At 57.5% G+C, this 15,952-nt stretch overlaps 6 protein-coding genes across 6 annotated transcripts; 3 read left to right on the top strand and 3 right to left on the bottom strand.

The window, feature by feature from the left end:
* Nucleotides 1-62: 62 nt before the first annotated feature.
* Nucleotides 63-2,092, top strand: PHSY_004698 (hypothetical protein; the record flags this gene model as incomplete). Its single annotated transcript, XM_012335311.1, has 3 exons — nt 63-192; nt 917-1,131; nt 1,511-2,092. 3 exons carry the CDS (start codon nt 63-65, stop codon nt 2,090-2,092), a joined length of 927 nt encoding a protein of 308 aa, XP_012190701.1.
* Nucleotides 2,093-2,130: 38 nt separating this feature from the next.
* PHSY_004697 (hypothetical protein) lies at nt 2,131-3,519 on the top strand (the record flags this gene model as incomplete). The annotated part of the gene is made up of 1 exon (XM_012335310.1): nt 2,131-3,519. The coding sequence occupies one exon, from the start codon at nt 2,131-2,133 to the stop codon at nt 3,517-3,519; it is 1,389 nt and encodes a 462-aa protein (XP_012190700.1).
* A 1,093-nt stretch (nt 3,520-4,612) lies between these two features.
* On the top strand, nt 4,613-4,825 carry PHSY_004696 (cytochrome c oxidase subunit VIa; the record flags this gene model as incomplete). Its single annotated transcript, XM_012335309.1, has 1 exon — nt 4,613-4,825. One exon carries the CDS (start codon nt 4,613-4,615, stop codon nt 4,823-4,825), a length of 213 nt encoding a protein of 70 aa, XP_012190699.1.
* A 651-nt stretch (nt 4,826-5,476) lies between these two features.
* PHSY_004695 (hypothetical protein) lies at nt 5,477-7,156 on the bottom strand (the record flags this gene model as incomplete). The annotated part of the gene is made up of 1 exon (XM_012335308.1): nt 5,477-7,156. One exon carries the CDS (start codon nt 7,154-7,156, stop codon nt 5,477-5,479), a length of 1,680 nt encoding a protein of 559 aa, XP_012190698.1.
* A 176-nt stretch (nt 7,157-7,332) lies between these two features.
* On the bottom strand, nt 7,333-12,679 carry PHSY_004694 (hypothetical protein; the record flags this gene model as incomplete). The annotated part of the gene is made up of 2 exons (XM_012335307.1): nt 7,333-8,018; nt 8,668-12,679. The coding sequence occupies 2 exons, from the start codon at nt 12,677-12,679 to the stop codon at nt 7,333-7,335; spliced, it is 4,698 nt and encodes a 1,565-aa protein (XP_012190697.1).
* A 165-nt stretch (nt 12,680-12,844) lies between these two features.
* Nucleotides 12,845-15,933, bottom strand: PHSY_004693 (hypothetical protein; the record flags this gene model as incomplete). Its single annotated transcript, XM_012335306.1, has 2 exons — nt 12,845-13,035; nt 14,145-15,933. The coding sequence occupies 2 exons, from the start codon at nt 15,931-15,933 to the stop codon at nt 12,845-12,847; spliced, it is 1,980 nt and encodes a 659-aa protein (XP_012190696.1).
* Between the last annotated feature and the right edge of the window lie 19 nt (nt 15,934-15,952).

Here is a 15,952-nt window from a genome sequence, read left to right as displayed (position 1 = left end):
GGGACGCTGCTACTGAGCGTAGCCGACGTGCTGAGCGATGGTATGAGGAGTTTCCATTGGAAATGTCTCAGTACCGCTGCATGGATCCAAACGGCAGGATGCTGCTTCCCAGTGCATCTCTGGTCCTGACGTGCAGCGGCTCTTGTCTTGCTGATGATGGTTCCAACTCCGACCGCACGATACCTCCCTCAAGTAAGGTTTCGGTCGCCCGGACAGCCCAGATCAGCGTTTTAATTGTCTGTCTTCTCCGTCTCCCACGAGTGCCACACTCTTGCAGTTCCTCCCTTTGTCGATCCTACTTCCAATGAAGACGCTTTTTGCCCATCTCAAACAGCGCCTCGCCGGGCTCCGGAGACCGACATCGTTCGTTGCCTCTCCAGCTAGTGCTTGTGTGGAAGTGAAGACACTGTCCAATCACCCGAATCGAACTGGTGCGGTGCGTGAACCGCAGATCCACGAGGGTGCCGCCTTTGCTTCCACCACCGCTTTGCCGAGTGCATCCGACGCTACTGAGCAATTTCTTCGCATGTGGAAGCGCATAAGGATCAGGCGGACGGTCACGCCTTCTCCTTGGTTCTGCGCGTGTAGCGTACCTGCAGAGCAATGGACGTGGCTTGATAGCCGACCGCAAAGCTTCCAATCCACAAGTGCCGTGGATCCTCTTCCCCTCAGTGACCGCCCCCGCTCGTACTCCCTTCTTGAGTCGCTCTGGTCGTTTCTACATCCGCAGACATCTCCTCGTTCTCTGCTGCTTGCTTCAGCGTTGCAAGAAACCACCATCTATCACCCGCTCACGTCGAATGGGGCATCTGCCCTGGTGATATTTTCACTCGAATAGTCTCTTCTGCCCACATCTCTCACCATCTCTCTTCTATCTCCAGCTGGATCCGATTGCTCTAGCTTCCCATCATCGCAGATCAGTTCAAGCACGAGCACACTTGGTCGGCTATCTCTCATACCCGCATCGATAGACCGTTCGACTCGCCTTACAGCAGCTCTCACCGTCTTTGCTCTTCTCAGAATTACGCCGACACGCCATTCGCCTCTTACATCGCATCTCCCGACCGGCTCACCTGCGACAAAAGAAACATTGATCTGACCAACCGCCTAGGTGTCGCCTCTTTTCCTACGGTGCGTCTTGCAGGCCCCAGTCACCTCACGTTGCGTCCCCACTCGACCTGGATCTCGAACCGAGTGCACCCCCAAGTTGCTCCTCTCATTCTCGCATCCGCGCCAGTAGAATTGCCAGAACAAACATACGCCCGTCTCAGGGCAGTATCCTGTTCACTTCTTCGAACTTCACGAAGGGCGTAACGATTTCCCTGGCAGACCGACGCCTATTTCCACGGGATCTCCTCGATTCCGTGCCCTCCTTTTGGCAGCTACAATCATAGTGTGAGTACGACAAAATGATTAAGGACAGCAACGGCCAATCAGTCGACCCAGGCGCCCTCCGACTCGACCCCAAAACTTTGACGCCACGTCGAGTCACTCTTGAAGAAACCCACAGCAGGGTCACGTAGAGATGCGGCCCAATCTTTTCAGCAGCTGCATCAGAGTCGCATCAAGCCTGCCATTGTTCGTCGGTTGCCAAGCGCTGTCCTCGCGATGTGAATCGGCCATCGGGCTCAATGGTGTGTGCTCGTCCAACGAGACTGTACCCAATGAGGATGCAGAGCACCCTTCGTGTGCTGTGCATTCCGACCATGAGAGCATCACGCTCTTGGGAAGGCGATGCGATCCAGCATCAGGATTGCAAAAGGGTGTTGCCTTTGCTGCCGCCTCTTTAGCTGCTGCCGCTTCAAAGTGGGATGAAAAGGGGGCTCGAGCAATACAAGCCACGCTCCGTCGCCATGCAAAGCTCCTTTTACTGACATGCAACTTCCGTCTTCATTCATACTACCCGCTTCATACCATCATGCAGCACGACACCGGAGCGTGGTACCCTCCCACTGAACAAATCATTGTTCGGGCTCGATCTCCGGTCGAAACACCGTCAGCGCCGCGTCAATCTGCCAGCCTCGAATCTGCGTGCAAGTTGCAATCTGATAGGCAATCGAGCAGTGGACCCGACCAGCGAAAGAGTGCGTAGCATCGGAAACGAAGAGATCTTTCAAAGCCCACCGCGAAATGTCGCGATCCGACACCGACGGACGAGAGGTTGGCTCCGGCGCCGGCCCATCACACCACTCCGAGCATCCCTCACAGCGTCGCGAGCGACCCGAATACGGTTACGCAGCAGCAGACGAGTCTCGTCGACCTCGTACTGCGCAGGAAGTATCATCTTCAGACTACTACGACCAGCGTTCGGCATACGACGCTTACACACGCGATACAGACAGATCGTCGTATGCAAGGGCAAACGGCTTGACGTCTGATCAAGAGAGTTCTTATCAACGCGAGCTAGAACTCATGAAGGCTCGCGAAGAGCAGGAGCGCAGCTATGGCGGCGCTTCGGGATCGCGGTCCAACCGTCCACCGGAGACGGACTATCGGTACGGTGGTTTGCCTGCCACGCGTGGGTATGCCGACGAGTTCGGACCTCGCGCTACGACGAGCACCGAACGACCGAGTCTGCAAGGGTTCTCGCGCGTCGAAGACGGCAAACGCTATCGACTAGTTGTGGTGCAGCATCCGAGCCGTGCGCGCATGTGCGGGTTCGGCGACAAGGATCGACGTCCGCTAAGTCCCACGCTGATCGTCAAGCTTGTGATCACCGACGAGGCGACGGGCGAAGAGATCAGCCCCTCCGAAGTCAACACGTCGCTGTTTCTGCTCGCAACGGATCTGTGTCATCCGGACGACCTCATGCTCGCGCCGAGAAACATTCTCGTGCATCACCACGCTTCGTCGCTGTCGGCGCATTCTACGCAGCATGGCGGTCCGGGCGGGTATGCGACTGACGAGTTCGGACAGCGCGCTGGTCCGAGCCTCGGCGCGTACGCCGCTGACGGCGCCGGACCATCCGAAGACGGCTACCGGTCGGGCAGCGGACCTCCAGGTGCAGCAGCGTCTTCGTCGACATCGACCATGACTCCGTACGAGCGTTCGCCGCAAGCCTCGATGCAGTTCGGCGGCACCTTTGCGCAGCAGAGTCAAGCCGAATCGTACACGCGAAATCTGGTAGGAGCCGCCGTAGCTAGCGCCTCGGTTCTCAAAGACGAGCAGGACAAGTGGTGCACATTCTTCGTCTTCCAGGACATCTCGGTACGCACCGAAGGCGTCTACCGCATCAAACTCACGTTTGTCAACCTCGAGGTGAGCGGTCGTGTCGGCACGGGTGTCGCAGAAGCGCTCTCAGAGACCTACACGGAACCCTTTACCGTTTACTCTCCCAGACGATTCCCTGGAATGTTGGATCCAACACCGCTTTCGCGCAAGCTGGCCTCGCAGGGCATCAAGATTCCCGTAAGGAATGACAAGAAGAAGCAGAGGAGGCGGAATGACGACGGTGGCGATGGAGATGATGGTGGGATGGATTACGATGGAGGATCTGGCGGTGATGATGACGACGATTAGTGAAGCGAAGTTACAATTCATACGTCTAGTAGCACAACTTTGGCCGAGGTACAATAGATACGAACAAGCGATCCACAGTCGACACAAGAGTTGCTGAAGGAATAGCTTTGTACACTTTTACAAGACCGAGCATGATGACTTTCGTGAGTCACACTCGGAGATGGTTGCCTGTAGCTAGAAGCAGTACCATGCAACTAAACATTTGGTATGATGGTACATGTGAATCTGGTCAAGATGTTAACTCTACACGTGTGCAATATCTCAGAAAAGTTGCTTGTCACGTGTGCGGGTCTATCCGGCCAAAGTGAGCGATTCAACTGCCCGATGCTCATCTTGTCCCTCTCTGGGAAATTCGGAAGCGAAATCAACTTACTCGGCGCCTTGCGTACTCACGATCGCACATCAGACCATTCACCCTTCCCTCCTTTCTCTATATACTTTCCCCTCACAACATCTCTCTACACATCGAACGTCACAATGGCATCGCGATTTGCAGCAGGTCTTTTTGGCCGTAGCTTGGCTACCGGTCGCGTTCAGGCTGCCGGTTCGATTCGAAGGCTCGCGACTGCCGCTGGCGAGAACGAGTTTGTCGCCGAGAGGGTGCACCACAAGGAACACGCTGGAAGTGAGTATTGGAACCGAGGGTTTGCGAAAGGCGAACTGTAGATTGAGACGGCGCAGGGACTGGATTGTTCTTGGTCGGATTGGGAGTTGATAGCGTGGCAGACAAGAGTAGGGAGGGACCGTCGAGAAACAATGGCAGTCTGGGACGAATCCGTGGAGCAGGTTGTCCTCTCACACAGGAAATGGTGTCTTCCCGAACAAAAGCTGGCGGAGGAGAAACGACGAGAGCAGCAATTTGTGTTGACGACACAAGCAATACCTGAAGCATCTCCGTATCGAACTCTCAATTGACATGATTCTCCTCCTCATCCACCACATTCCTCACCCCACAGAGTCCGCCGACCTCTGGCGCAAAGTCTCCCTCTACGTCTGCATTCCTGGCTGTAAGTTTCCTTCGTCCCTCTCTCCCCCGCTCTTCCTCCAGTCTCCCCTCTGACCCACCTCTTACCCTTCTCTTTCCCTCTCGACAATGCACACAGCCATCGTCCTCGGAGTGTACATCTACGGAATCGAAAAGCACCACTACGACCACGCCGTCCATGAGTACCACGAGAACGGCGAGCAGCCTCCCGAGCGCACGTTCTACGAGTACAACAACATCCGCAGGAAGGCCTTCCCCTGGGGAGACGGCAGCAAGAGCTTCTTCCACAACCCCATGATCAACTACGAGAAGGCTCCTTAAAGGCTTGGGGGCGAAAGTTGATGGCACGCGAGGATGTCAATCCGAAAAATGCTTCCGTTGATACTATACAGAGGGGCAGCAGTGTGTGCAGGAACGACAGAGATGCGTGTGTGGGAGAGGATTGAGGGTGAGATGATTTGACGTGCGTGATTCGTGAGGAGCAGTTCGAGATGTGACACCGCCGACAGATCTCGTATCCATCCTGAATCAAGTGAGCCCAGTCACCTCCTCTAGCAGTCCCAAATCCTCATCTCGTATCTCAACAGCTTTCAATTCTGCGATGCACTCCCCGAACATCATCCCCAACTCCGCTCTCGCTTTCGTCACCCCAGCACCCTCATCCCGATGCACAACTGAATCAACCACACCAACTCCCACCACTTTCGAGACACCAACTCGAGCCTCAGTCTCTTTTCTTTCAGCAACTTTCGCTCCGACCCGCCGCCCGACACACGCTCCGAAGCCGACAAGACTCTCACCCTTCCTCTTCACACCCGACGCTTGGCAATGAGGAACGAAAAAGAATGACTAAAAAAAGTTACACAAGCATAAAAGAATCGAAAAACAACAAAAGAAAGGGCTTCTCAGCCTCAACACGTTTCGAGTGTCAACGGTCGAGTGCTTTCCCCGCGCCTACCCGGTCAACACCACCTACTGGCCCTCCATCATCTCCTGGATCCTCCTCGCCAAGGACCCAATCTCGCCCTCGGCACTAGTCCCATCGTCGCTGGCTCCACCCTCCGTCCGGTCCTCCTCGGCACTCTGATCCGCCGACGCCAACGACGCCAGCTGCTGGATCAACGGCAGCAGCTGCTCGGACGCCCGAATGTGCTCCTCCAGCTGCGCATCCCCGCTCTCCAACAGCTGCACGATGGTCCACACCGCAATGTGCTGGAACGTCGAATCCTGCGACTCCAAGAACCGGATCAGATACCCGTGCAGTCCACCCTCCGGCTGCGACCAAACGGCGTTGAACGGTCCATAGTCATCCGACTTGGACGAAAGGTTACCCAACGCAGCCGCCGAATTACCCTGCACCTCGACCGACGGCGACGCAGTCAGCGGGATCAGCACCTCGCAGATCCCCATCTCCAACAGCTGAGGCTTCAGATCCTCCGACAGCGCCAACACCGCCGCGCACGCCGTCATCTCGCTCTGCACGCTCAGCGGCACATTGAGCACGAGCTCCTTGATGCGCTCCACCGCCCCCGCCTCGACGATGGCGGTCTTGTTGCGCTCGCTCGACGCGGCCAGGTTGCGCAGCGTCGAGATGGCGTGGCACTGGATCTCCTCGTTGTCCTCGTGGCTGAGCAGATCGATGAGCGGGTGCAGGAAGCCAGCGTCGATGATGGGCGATTCGTTGGCAGGGTGGATCGACACGTTTCGAACGCACGCGGCCGCCGAGAGGATGAGAGGCAGGAACGAAGATCGCAGCAATCGCAGCAGGGGAGGCAGACCGTTCGAGCGGACGATCTCGATCTGGTACTTTTCGTCCGAGGCAAGGTTACGCAGCGCAAGCGCCGATTGGCACTGCACCTTGAGCGAGCTGCTCTCCATAAGCCCAATCAGATTCTGCACCAGTCGAGGTTCGGTCTGAGCCAGCTTCTTGCGGTTGGCGGCGTCGACGGCAATGTTGCTGAGCGCGGTGGTGCAGTAGTACTGGACGTCGGTATCCGAACTTCCGAGCAGGCCGACCAGCACGGGGATCGCGCCGGCGTTGACGAGCTGCTGACGGTTTTCATCGCTATGTGTCATGTTGAGCAGAGCTCCTGTAGCATTGCGCTGAACACGCATGTCCTTGGAACGCGCGAGACGGGTCAGAGGCACGAGCGCGCCGGACTTTGCGATCTTGGTCTTGTTGTCGTCGTGCGTGGCGAGGTTGGTGATGCAGCCGACCGCGTTGCACTGCACTTCGACGTTGGGGCTGAGCATCTGGCGGATCAGAGGTTCGAGACCGCCGAGCTTAACGATGAGCAGCTTGTTCTCGGCATTGACGGCCAGGTTGCCGAGAGCGGCGCTGGCAGCACGCTGCACCTCGACGTCGTGGCTCTGCAGCAGGAACATGATGGGCTCGAGCGTGTCTCGACCTACTTCACGCACCTCCTTTTCGGTGATTTCGGCAAAGGCGAGCGCTGCGCTCCTCTGCAGATCGACATTGTCGCTGAACGAGAGCGTCGATAATGCTCGAAGGGGATCGCCGGTAAAGAAGTTGGTCTCGGATCGGTCTGAGAGGTTGCGGTGAAATGAAAGAGATAGAAAAGAACTCGTCAGCAACTGTCTCGCGGCGCTGATGTGATCAAGCTTCAGCCCATACGCGCCCGCTGCTGACATCGTGACGACGACGACTCTCAACGCCGCTGCGCACACGCTCGACCCTGAATATACTCACTCTCGAGGTACTGAAGTAGATCGGCTACAGCATCTCGCTCATTGTCGAGCAGGAGAGGCTCGTAGTTGGCGTTCCTCGAGGAGCCACATCCGCAGCAACTGCAGATGTTACCCATTCTTTAGCGCGTCGAGACGTCGATCCACTGCGTGCTGTTGGCGGGTTGATTGCGGGTGGCCAAAGTGCGATGCGGTAAAGGGCAGCTGTTGCAGCTGTGGGAGAAAAGTCGCGAGCGTCTGGGCTTTTGTGTGGTCGTAAACTGAATGGAATAGCAACGACGAGCTGTCGAGAGGAGGTGCAGCAGCTGGCGAGGAGGCAGTCGCAGTATCAGAATGCGATGCGGAACGTTGCAGTTCGTCGTGACGATGCCGATCGAGACCGAATATGTTGCCAATGACAAAGCGACGCTGGAAGGAAGGTGGTAGGAGCGAGACGATGGCCGAGGTGTGACGAAGTCCGCAGGTAGCCAGTGTGGGTATGTGAAGCGGATCGTCGAGTCTCGTTGAAAAGAAAGATGTCGACGACGGGATCCAACAGTTCGAGGGAGATCAAGAGCTGCGCTTCGCAAAGGTGAGTTGAATGAGTGAGAGCGGCAGGTGGAGTTGCGAGCGTGCTGAGCGCGCAGACGACAGCTTGAGCAGACAGACACAGAGGAGAGGCGGCGCGCACACTTTCCTCTTGTGGCTCTCTTTTTTGCAGGGTGGTCCAAGCCTCTCTGCCCTCTTTCTCCGACTTGCATTTCAAAAATTCGAGCCAGCGACCCAGCAGAGACACACCCATAGTCACCTCGAGGAACGCTCTCTGCAGCTGCAACCGACAATTAAAGGCAGAACAGGCGCTGGCGCGGGGAACACTTTCTGCTCTCTCCTCAAATGAAACCAACAGGCCTACCCTCACACCGGAAAGCGCGTTGACTGAGCCTGCAGCCTTCTTTTTTTCGAAATTTCAAATACAAACCCTTCCATCTGCAACGTCACTTTTTGTATTCCTGCTCAACGTCAATCCTTTTGAAAAACAAACTTCTCTCGACACAGCCAGCAATTTCGGTCTTTCAAATATTCAACTTCGAACGGGGTGTTGCAGAGAGAGAGCGGTGAGCCTGCCACCGCTAACTATGCATGCTAGTAGCCCCTGACGTAGAGCTCGGATCCAGTATTGGCTCAACTCCACCTCATCTTTGGCGCACACTGTAGACCGCCGGCCTTCAGACAAGCTATTCTCACACACAGAATGGCGTTTCCTAACACTCTGTAATGGGATGGCTTTCCAATGCTTCATGACATTCCGATGATGATGAATCGATTTGAAATACGGTGACAGAGGAGGTGTCATGGAGCTCTTCAGGTTTGACCCGAGAGCGAAGGACGTCTGGCTACAGTGAGGGCCCCATGCGAAAACGCGACCGAAAGAGGCGACCTAGCCGATCGTGGCGAGATGGAAGCGCGAGGTGCTTCACCTCCGACCTTGGTGGCTGAGTCTGGTCCCAGCGTGGCGCTTCCCAGCGCGGGCGACGACAGCGACGACGACAGAGCCAGCGGCGCAGGCACCGTGAGACCCTGCAGGCGATATCGCTCGCTCATGCTCATGCGAGCGGGTCCTGCTGGCGAAGCTCCCACGACGCTGGCAGGGCTCAGCTCGAGCTCAGGACCCAACCCGTTCAACCGCGCAGACGCCGGACTACCCGTCTCGTTTTGCTCCGAGATGGGCGCCATCACCGCGTCGTTGGCTTGCAGGAACTCGTTTGGGATCGGCGTGCGTTTGGGCGGTGCTGCCTCGAGCGATCGGCGCATCAAAGAGCTGCGGCGAGGTGGGGGCGTCTTACTTCGACGCGATCCTGTTCCCGCATCGCTTGGCAGCGGAGGCATGGGTTTAGCTACAACCGCCGAGAGAGCTGGCATGGAGCCGTGCGATGCCATGTTCTGATGTGCTTGCACTTCGGCGCTGTTGCGTGCAGAAGCGTTGGTGCCCCGCGACGAGATCGAGTCCCATCGTCGGCCCAGCCTGGGGAAGCTGGCAAATCGTGACGACTCTTGTATTTCGTGACCGTCGTTGGATGAGAAGATGCTGGTGCCAAATGACGAGGACTTGGAACTCCCCGAACGGCCACGAAGGTGCCTCGATCCGACACTGGTATGGAACGCTGGGCCGTGTAGCATGTCGTAGGTGTATTTTCGAGAGCTGGGCGGATATCGCTTGTCCTTGCCCGACAAGTTTGTCTCTGAAATAGGCGGCGCCGGAAGGGGTCTCTGCTCGTCGACAGCGTACATCTGTGGGCGGGGGAGAGCCTTGCGATGCAACGACGTGGTGGATGCAGCCTTGCTGTGACTGCGATGACCCATCGGAAACGGCGTGGGTAGCGGGAACGCATTCTCCTTGTTGTCCGAAGACCGCGACCACGGGAAGCGGAACACCTTATTCAAGCTCGACGTCGACGACGAGGTGCGCAACTGCGAGTGACCTGAGTTTGAGCTCGACGACTTGTGAGAGGCTCCCTCGTCCAGGACCAGATTGATCTTTGACAACGATGCAATACGACCTCGGAGCGTGCGCGGCGGATTCACTGCCGGGGGAGCTGACGTCTGTACTTCGGACAGTGGAGCTGCACTGGCACGTGGGAATGTCTGTGCCTTCACCGCGCTAGCAGGCATCGCTTTGGCTGGCACAGGAGGCCTCTGCGGCTCCTTGGAAGTGCTTCCGGGCAATGTCTTCTGTACCGCCACATCCGCTCTGGCCGGCGGAGCAGGGAAGATTGCCGCAGAAGCCAAGTCTGGAGTGGCGATGGACGAAGAAAACGACGGCCGACCTGCCGAAGCCATCTCGGACGAGATCCTCACCACCTGTTGCTGTAGTCCTGCAATCTCTTGCTCGTGTCTGCGGATGAGCTCTTTGTTGCGCTCCACCTGGCTCCAAAGCTGTGCTTGACGGATGGGATCCAACACGTTCCCTGCACTCAGCGATCGACTTCGGCCTGGCGAGCTTTGCCCCGTCGCTGCTGGGTTGCCGAGCGATGGCGTCGCCATGGAAGAATCATTGCTGATAGAGGTTCGGCAACCGCATTGCCAGGTGGCGTTGGTCTTGCCTGCCAACGAGCAGTTGGGACGATGGAAAGCCGAGGGAGATGGTCGGATGGCAGGAACACCGTCGTTGTCGATGCAAACACTCCAGGCGTGGAGTTCGCCAGGGGCTCGCTTTCCAAATTCGGGCGCGAAAAGGTTCAAGACGGTGTCGGAATTGCGTCGCACCAGCCTTGGCGATGGCATTTTTTTCTGATGCGGCAGAGCCGGCACAGGCTTGTGTCCTTCGCTGCGAGCCGTTCTGTCAACTGGCGATGCGCCACTAGCGCCACTGGCCTCGAGAGGCCCGCGGGCCACCACAAACGGCATGTGCGTTTCTGAGCCAGAGTCGACCAAGACTTCTTGCTCGTCATCCACAGCGAATTGGGCGAAACCGGTTGCTTCCGATTCGCCTTTGAGCAGCAACGGACTCTGCAGGAGTGCAGGCGGCTTAGGAGCTTCTCTGGCCGCTGCAAGCGAAGGCATGCTAGCGCTCGCGAGCATGCCTGGATCGAGATCGGTAATATCGCGACGAATGGGCCGCGAAAAATTGTAGCTTCCTGCAAGGCCGTCTTCGCTGCTTCGCCCGAGGAAGGTGCGGCGATGTTTGGCGCGTTCGGCTTGCAACTCGAGCGCAGAAGGGCGCGGGCCCTCGGCACTGGCCTTCGACAAAGCCCATCCGGGGCTCTGATATTCAAACGATGGTTTGGACGAAGAAATGTAGGGGAGGCCAAGCATCGAGGTGCGATTGTTACCTTTGCCTGCTGTCGGCTTGGCCAGGCTTCCCTTTGAGAGTTCCTCGGACGAGCGGTGTGATGCGAACAAAGTGGAGAGCATCGGACTCGAGCTGGACCTCGAGATTAACGCGCCTGCTTCGTTGGTTGCTACCGCGTCGCCAAGCAAGGCGGATGAACCGAGCAGATGATTGCGCCAGACGTGTTGCGTCGTGTCGAGCATCTGCTGGACGGTGTCGCGAGGGATATCGAGGGATCTCACGAGCTCCTCCGTGGAAGCACTTTGCGCGAGCGAGAGCGATTTGAGGCCGCTGCCGTTCGCATCCAGAGGCGAAGAGTTGGACTGAGACATCGCAGCCAGGCGGTCGATGCTTGCTGAGGACCGCAAGGCGGGGAGGATGAGCGGTCTCTGGACCGATTTGGTAGAGGCGCCGCTAGAGTGTGCGCTGCCCAGCTGTTGCTGCGCATCGAGCTGAACGCTGCTGGTAGGTGTGTGGCGACGAAGAGGTGCTTGCAAAGCGGCATGTGGCGGCAGATCGGGTAGGGCCATAGTTGGTGCTGGACGAGGAGGCGGATTGCGGGCTTGGCGACTCATGGAAGGTGCCATAGAGGTGGCGGTTGGTTGCGAATGCATAGTCCCACTAGATGTGTCGGGTATCGTGTCATGAGAAGTGCCGCTCTCGTCTTCGTCGTCCATATCGAGATATGGCAGTTCAGTGGAAGCATGGCTGGCGGCAACTCCATCGTGCTTGTAGCCTTGGACGTCGAAATGCTCTCCTCCGTCCCAGCTGTTCTCCTTGCGCATAGCAGAAGAAGCAGAGAGGCTGGCTGATACATCGTCCGTCAGAGATTGCGATGGAAGCGGCTCAAGCGACGAGGGAGGGGCATATGCGGAATCGCCACGGGTGAGTGGATTCGGAAAGGAGCTGATGAGCGAAGCAAGGGCAGGCGATGGAGCGGTCAACGACGGCCTGCCTGCTCGAGTCTGCTCTGTGGACGCCGGTGAAGGCGTTGATGCGAGGGTGAGCATGCCGCGACTCGGTTCCGGCTGCAAAGAGCTGGAAGCCGTGGCGGGATCCATCGCGTCACTGTAGTCTGACGACGCCGTGGTCAAAGGCGGTCGAACTTGCGCATGCGGGCTCGCGAGTGGTTCTTGAATAGTGGGAAGTTGCCGCACGAAAGCTGGTGTATCGTGCGAATCGCTACTGTCGGAATCGCTGTCATTGTCCTTGTTGCCCATGTCCAGGAAAGAAAAGCGAGAAGCATTGAGGTCAAGCAATCCCGAAGTGCTGAAAGGACGGCCAAATCCAGCGTCATCGAGCTGCACTGCTGGTGGCGGCGAGGCTACAAACGATGGAAACGCAGAGAGTGAAGAGTCCAATATTGGCGAGTAGGTGGTCAAGGACTCGGATGGCTGGGTGCGTTTGAGCTTAGGCGCCCAACGTGGTTGCCAAGCCTTGCCGTGAGGATTTGAAGCGGCGTTGTTCGCAGAGGTGGTGGGTTGCGCTACTTCGGAGGTCTTGACTTGCTTTGTGAAAGAAGGTACACGCATTCGAAAGCGCCCGCTGGGAGCGCGACACAGTGTTGCGCATCCGTTGCTCAGATCCTGCAGAGACCCGCTAGTCGTCGACGCCGAAGGGACGGCGGCCGACGTGGGCCACTGTTGTGGAGCGACGTGCATGGGCGGAGGCGGCAGCTCCTTTGCAGCGACGTGGGAAGTCATCTCGGAGTGTGTAATGCGCGGTATGGGATCGTGACGACGGGAATGACGAGCTAGGATCGAGGTTGCTAGGAGCGTTGATGAACAGTCATTGATGCGAAGGTTGCGGGGACGTAAGAAGCGTGCTTAGAGTACGATGCTGTGGTTCCAATCGATGTATGCTGTTCCGAAGCTTGATACCATTAGAGTTGTGGATCGAACGCTAAATGTGGTTGGATGCAGACCGGCTGCTCGGACGATGGCCTTGCGATCGCCAGAGGCCAGGTCGTCGCCGGGGAAACGATATTCACAACGCGACCTGCGCGAATCGAGCCTGGCTATGAGGTGGATGACGATGAAGGGAGGACAAACGGAGGAGACGGAGGATGGTGGAAGGAAGCGACAGACGGCATCGCGAGAAGCAGGGGAGAGCGAAGCCAATCTCGGAAAAGTGGCACACACAGCGTCTCGAAGCCGTCAGTCTGCAGCTCGGCTCTGCAATTGAGCTCGACACGGAGGGATAAAAAGCCCGGACTGGGACTGTCCAGCACGGCGAGCGGGCCAGCTGATGCATATAGCCAGCCTTACGCCGATGTGAGAATTTCCTGGTCGCCTTGCTTGCACACGTCTCGGACGCGCCACGCGCAAAGAGAAGGTCAAGCCATAAAGAGGGTCCCGGGTCGGTGTGTCGGTGCCAATCGCGCGTGTTGGACCCTCAAATGTCTCAGTGTTCCGAAACGCGAAGAACAGAGAGGCGCCTCCCTCGGCTGTTGGCATTTCCGTTCCCCTCACAGGCTCGATCCTGTCCAAGCACCCCGTACATTCGCGAGACTATGCTCAATACGAGCGTGTCGTTTGCGAAGAGATACCGTGTCTGCAGCCCAATAGCAGCCTTCAGCGATGTCCAAGCAAATGATCAATGAAGTCAGAATCAGACGCTGCGGCGCTGACGGACAATGAATGCAAAGCTGGCGTTATTATATTTCAGGTTGCGGGGTTGGTGGGAAAATTCGATGCAAGTTGCATCAAAGTTCGCGTGGGCTCGTTCAGTGCCTGCATACAATCGGCTCAACCCCTATTTTCCTCGGCCCTCGAGTTGAACGGCGAGAACGTTCGCTGGTGTAGGGTTAAGGTCACTCACTGTGTCGACAGCGTAGTATCATCGGGTTGATCGGCTGTCATCTGCGCAGCCGATCTGCGATCTGCACCACAGTCACCCCTTCACACTCGCGGTTGCCTTCGATTCATCACGTTCATTCAGATGCTGATCATGAGGTAAAGTCCTGTGGGTTGCGTAAAATTACATGTGATGCCAATCATGGCCGCGGACTGGGGTTGAAACCAAGTCGAAAGATGCAAAATAAGTGTCCTGATATGGTTACATACGATCAAGCAAAGAGAGCGAAAGTCGAAAGAAGAATTGCCACCGCTACGCCAGCACCGATACCTGTCGACATTGCGACAGCGCCAGCCGGCAAGCCATGCAGACCACCATTGGATCCACTGGAACCATTCGAGCTGTTCGAGCCGGAGCCGCTCGAGCCAGATCCACCACCACTCGTCCTGGGTGCAGGCGGATCTCGCGAGGCTGGAAGCGTCACTGAAGCCCTCACGTTCTGATCGCCCAGCTGACCCGTGCCGATCATCACGTGCTGACCGTTGGAAGGTACGCCGTTGACCACCAGGAACGCCATGGCCGGACCAGGCTGGAAGATGTTGGCGTTCGGAGGCATGTTGGACACGTGCAGCGTGCCGCCCACCGTCCCATCCTGGTTGGCCGTGTAGGTCGAGTTGAGCTCTAGGTAGCGTTGACCGAAATTGACGCCGTGCGTCGCAAAGCCGGATCGGATGATCACCATCTTGGCCGTCTTGATGTTGGTGATGTTGTTCGACAGATCAGAGCTCGACAGCGCCACGTCGAACGATCCGCCGCCGTAGGCGATCTGAGTGATGTTGGGCTGAGTCGGTCGCGGCTGATTGTACCAGAGCGGGTACCACTGCTCCAGGCGATACTCGGTGTTGGTGTAGTTGGCCTGGTTGGTCAAAGTGACGTCTGCGTTTGGGTTAGAGCCGGCTGTGAGCACAGAGCCGTCCTCCAACAAGATGGCGGTAGAGTGGTACATCCTTTGCACTTGCATCTGCGATAGGCCGGCAGTCGAGAATCGCGAGCCTCTTGCTGCGGTCGGATCGTACAGCATGGGCTGATAGTCAGGCTGGTCGCCCAACGAGATGCCGATGTTCTTATTGTAGTTCTGACCAGAATAGCCTCCAGTCCCCATGCGCACACCCTGTCCGAACCACAGCTTTCCATCCGGCAAGTAAACAAACGTGCCCATCGATCTGCCGTTGATCAGGTCGTCGTCCTGCTCCCACGTTGGCTTGTCAGCCTCGGGCGTGATACGCTCACACTGTTTGCTTGCAGGGAACGGAAGAGGGTTGTACAGAGGTCCCCCACCGTTGCCCCATTCATTGAGCGGACGTTGCACACCACCACAGAAGAGCACCTCTTGCGAGTAGTTGTTGGCCGGCGTCATGGGAAGCATGGCCACGCCCGCCGAGGCAGGGTAGACCTTCATGGGACCTGTTGTGGAAGGCAGACCCTTGGCGACCGAGTTGTTGTCGAGGTCGTAAAGGATCGCATCCTGGCCTGCCTGGACAAAGAGAAGACCGGAGGCCATGAGCCATGCGAGCGGATACAGGTTCATGGGCAAGGTCTGCGTGAGAAAGTCCATGTTGATGGCTGCACCTCGTGGTGGCCAGTATTCAAAGTTGGGCTGGTTCTGTCCCTCGTCAGCGACGTATCCGCCGTAGTCCTCGCCACCACCAATCCAGAGTGTGCCGTCTGCGAGCGCCTCGACGGTAGGGTACCATCTGCGTCGTTGCATATAGTGGTTCCCGTCGTCCCAGTCGGACGTATTTTGCGAGTTGGCCGTGTAGAAGCGAGCAGCGGCGCCGCCATCGCCGTCGTAGTAAGGTGCGGTGGTGCTGAATCGAGGTGTGGTCGAATTGCCCCCTGGTCCAACGTTTTCGTTACCTCCAAAGACAGCCCAGGTGCCGTTGCCGAGCGACATGCCACCCGCACAAAAGGTGTTGGTGATGACATTCATCAGGCGGCCCGAGCGAGTTTGCGTGTCCCACTCCTCACCCCATGCAGGATGGCCGTTGATGCGTGCAGCGTTGCCTTCGGTCTTGTCGAGGATGACCACCTTGCCGGGCGCGCTGTTGAAGAGCATCATGCCCGACACGGCAGATGAG

This window comes from Pseudozyma hubeiensis (genome assembly GCF_000403515.1).
Source record: "Pseudozyma hubeiensis SY62 DNA, scaffold: PHS45, whole genome shotgun sequence".
In the NCBI taxonomy this organism is placed as follows: Eukaryota; Fungi; Basidiomycota; class Ustilaginomycetes; order Ustilaginales; family Ustilaginaceae; genus Pseudozyma; species Pseudozyma hubeiensis.
This window is presented reverse-complemented; position numbering and strand designations above follow the sequence as displayed.